We start from the raw sequence: 4,064 nt of genomic DNA, 5'->3' as shown, positions 1-4,064 counted from the left end.
CACCTAATTAATTAATACTACTAAAGGACTCTTTCTGCTTCAGTCATCGTTTACTACTTAAAGCTACAGTGCATATAATTGTGGACTTCAGTTATCGTTTACTACTTAAAGCTACAGTGCATATAATTGTGGACTTCAGTTATCGTTTACTACTTAAAGCTACAGTGCCTATAATTGTGGACTTCAGTTATCGTTTACTACTTAAAGCTACAGTGCCTATATTTGTGGACTTCAGTTATCGTTTACTACTTAAAGCTACAGTACCTGTAAATTGGAATTAAAGTCAATACCTTTTACTTTTTATAATAAATATTCAAACTATAAGAAATCTGCAGTTGTGTTCCTTCATAACAAATGTTTAGACGTGACATGTACAAAAGTCTCTGTCTATGACGTCACTTGCTGCTGCAGCCTTGCACAGGTCAGAGTATTTTGGCGGTTGCCATCTTCAAACAGTCGTATTTTAAAAACTATAAATCCTAAAGCCAAGAGCGTTATATTGTGAGAATCACAAGACCCAGACCTACATTTTGATGCATAGTATGTCTCTGCAATATTAACAATGAAGGCATAGTCACAGTTTAGAAATTGCCCTTCAAATGTGAGCTTTGCAGAGTGGAGTTTCAATGAATGTCAATGGACGGCGTGAGTTGCAAACAAATGGTCATATTGTGAAAACTATAAGGACTATGGCTTAGCTGTGGACATTTTTAGTGGCAGCAGGGATAGCTGAACGTTTTGATATAAGATTTGTGTAGGTTGGGCCTGAAAATGAGGGAGTGGTGGCAGTTTAGAAATCATGTCCTGATTTTTCAGCTTTTGCAAGCTCCCACTGTAGCTTTGCCATTCATTCCTATGGGACAAATTTCGCCACAAGAACGACGATATTCCGAGAACCATTCGCCGAAACGTTCCACAAAGTAATAGCAATCCGATCGGGAACAATCTGCACGTTTTGGTATATTTTTGTCTATGTAGTGTAAAAACTGTGCGAGGAGTTAGGGTGGCAAATTTGGCTATAATAATAATAATATATATGTGAGATAACAGTAAGTGGTCTTGCTATGCAAGAACACTTAATTAAGTTACTTTTTAATGATTTTATATTTAATGTTAAGAAAAGCAAAAGAGGTAGATACATGTTAATGAGCACTAAAGTTGAAAAAATGTTTTTTTTGTATCCCCCCTCCTACTTATCTATTTGCAGGAATAATGAGTTATTCGTTGGTGGTCCACGTCAGCATCCAATAGTGACCCTGGCGGTCCAGTGAAGGAAGTGTCTGGTCTGCAACTTCAGCTGGTACTCAGTGAATGAGCCTAAACGTTGCCATGTTAATCTGTCAACAGTGCTCTGATTCATTTACTGAGCGTAGGGACCATGAGGGAGTGTTCAAAGTAGTCTGGACCAGCCACAGGTGCAGACCACACTAGCTCCAGAAAGATTTGTCTTATATCTAATAGATTGCCAAATAAGTGGTATATTAAGTAGCAGTTTTGTAAACGGAAACTCTTTTCCATTCCCCCTGACAGGCGACATCCAGGGAGTGGTCGCTATCCCGACTCTTGCGACCCTGGCAGTTCCGCCTGTGTTTGTGAATGTGCAGATTGTTGCTCTTACCTGGTTTATGTTTTCAAAATAGCAAACAAAATAACTAAAAATTATAGTCTTTAATCTTTTAGTACAACCCCCCCCACCCCCGGTCCTCCCTCCTGACCTGCCTGTGCACTATCCCAAATCCCAATGTAAATTTAAATAACAGATTTTATTCCTACGGCAATGGTTATTAATGTGTAAGGGCACCTGCTTTGTTGAGATAAACCTCTTAGGTGAGTCTTACACTAACAATTCACCTTGCTGCTTTCTGCTAAAAGGCAAAATCTCTAATGTGTCAGAAAGGAGTATTTTTATGAGCCCCTATACACTTATTAACTATTAATATGGTAAGTTTAGTTTTTGTTTGGTTGCGTTCTGCATGTATTTGGGTTGAAGAACACTGTATCCATGGAAGCCATTTACAAGTAGTGAGAGTCTGAGCACAGGGCTTATTTCTGTGATTTTTTATCTTTTAGTAACAAAAGTGGATGATATGGGTATGTTTTCAAGTAAATATACATTACATGATTTTGTCTTGCAGCTGACCTCAACATTGTTTAATAAAAAGCAGAATATTTATTAAAAAAATGATCATTTATACTTTATGTAACTCCGTTTATCAAACACAGACATCAGGTTATAACTACTGACACCATAATAAAACGGTCATTCCAAATGTCATTTAGTTGTGGAGAGGTGTTACACTGGATTGTTTATCGACCTTTTACAGGACGGGTCCCAATGAATGTGGAATACAATGAAACCAGTCCATAAATGATAAATAATGTCCCTTCCAAAGAGTGTTTAGTATAGGAGAGGTGGTGTTAGCAGGGGCTCTGTGTGTTCCTCTAACCCGGGCTGAGAGATACCATGAGCTGAAATGAAACCATCTATTGAGGTTTGAAAGTTGCTTTGTTTGGGGTTCATGGAATAACGGTCCAAGTCATTTATGGAGTAATGTGTGATTTACCCAAATTACACTTTTACACCTTAATATTCACTTTACTATTTTATGGTTCTTGTAGAGTGCTGCCATTTATTTGTTTGCTGTCCATTGATATCTAAGAGATTAAGCACATTCACATTTCTTACTATTAGTGACATATTATTAATATAGTGGGAAATGTATATTTATTATGGAACACATTTCTATTGTAAAACATGTATAATGTTATTGTTCATTAAACAAAACACTCTCAGATAACATATAGATATGAAAGAAAAAAACTATTTATTAAAAAGTAACAAAATACAATAATAGAATGGTTTTAAAACAACATGAATGTAACACGTATTAAATATGTTCAGGAGGCAGTATAACAGCTAAATTGATGTAAAAACAGTCCTTTAAAGTCGTCAGGAAGCATTTATTCCATTTTCTGGATCTCCGCTCACACTGCTGTTCTGGGGCTCAGGAGGAATCTCCTCTCCATTTACTGGTGCCCAGTTCATGGTGATGGCGATGGGTCTCTCTTTAGCAGCTGGCAGTGCCAGACGAGGAGCCTGAATAAGGAGCTGTCCGTCTTCAGACAGGGAACACAGCACTTCCTCAGGATTCACATTTTCTGGGAGCTCAACTTCTCTCTGCCACTCTCTGTATTCATGGAAGTAGCTCCCATCCTCGGTGTCCCTTTTCTGGTCATGTTTTCCCGTCACAATCAGTCTCCTTCCTGCAGTTCTCACAGTCAGTTCACCAGGAGAGAAGGGACTCACATTCAGGCTGAGCTCAAAGTGCTCCTTCCCCTCTTTGTCAGTTTTGGGAGAGTCCTGCTCACTCTTTCTGTCCCCAGTCTGCCTGCTCTGTGCTAGTCTCCTTGTCATGTCCATGTCCTGAGAGAGGAGCCGATAAGCCTGGTTCACACGTTGCATTCTCCTCTCCATTTCGTTCCTCATGCTCAGCATGTCATCTTCCAGCTGCCCAAAGATGAGCCGTGTGGCTGGCCAGAGCGTGAGTGCAGGCTCTCTGTAGACACACAGAGGAGTGTGAGAGGGCTGGAAGAGGCTGATAGGAAACATCTTCTCAGGATTTTCTCTGGAGCTTCTTGTCAGAGTTGGGCTGTAGACAATCTGTCTGTCTGTCAGTTTGTGCTGTCTTGCTTCTCAGTACTGAATGCAGTCAGAGCTGCAGCTCGCTTTTATATTGACTAGTTAAAGTACTGGAGAGTTCTTGAGATTTCCTGGTGCTCTCCATATATGGTATAAAGGGGAGGGGCTGTGTACAGCGTGGATTCTGTAAGAGGTGTAAACAGAGGCAGTGCTAGCAGCTTCTAGCATTAACTAGGACGGTGACATCACTAGTGGGCGGGGTCAAAGTGTGTGTCTGTTCTGGAGACTGGCTCCAGCCATACAACAGGTCAGAGTTTTTTACCTCTCTGGTATACTCCTATTTTACACTGTCTTTTAATTGTCACATTACTTTATATATATTGCTACATCTGCTACCTTGGCTCCCTTATACATGTCCCTTACA

The 4,064-nt window shown here is 39.9% G+C and overlaps 1 protein-coding gene across 1 annotated transcript; it reads right to left on the bottom strand.

Moving 5' to 3' along the window:
* Positions 1–2,887: 2,887 nt before the first annotated feature.
* Positions 2,888–3,823, bottom strand: LOC134568630 (heat shock protein 30C-like). The gene has a single exon (XM_063427278.1). It carries the CDS (start codon positions 3,608–3,610, stop codon positions 2,951–2,953), a length of 660 nt encoding a protein of 219 aa, XP_063283348.1. The 5' UTR covers positions 3,611–3,823; the 3' UTR covers positions 2,888–2,950.
* Between the last annotated feature and the right edge of the window lie 241 nt (positions 3,824–4,064).

This window comes from Pelobates fuscus, chromosome 7 (assembly GCF_036172605.1).
Source record: "Pelobates fuscus isolate aPelFus1 chromosome 7, aPelFus1.pri, whole genome shotgun sequence".
Classification (NCBI taxonomy): Eukaryota; Metazoa; Chordata; class Amphibia; order Anura; family Pelobatidae; genus Pelobates; species Pelobates fuscus.
This window is presented reverse-complemented; position numbering and strand designations above follow the sequence as displayed.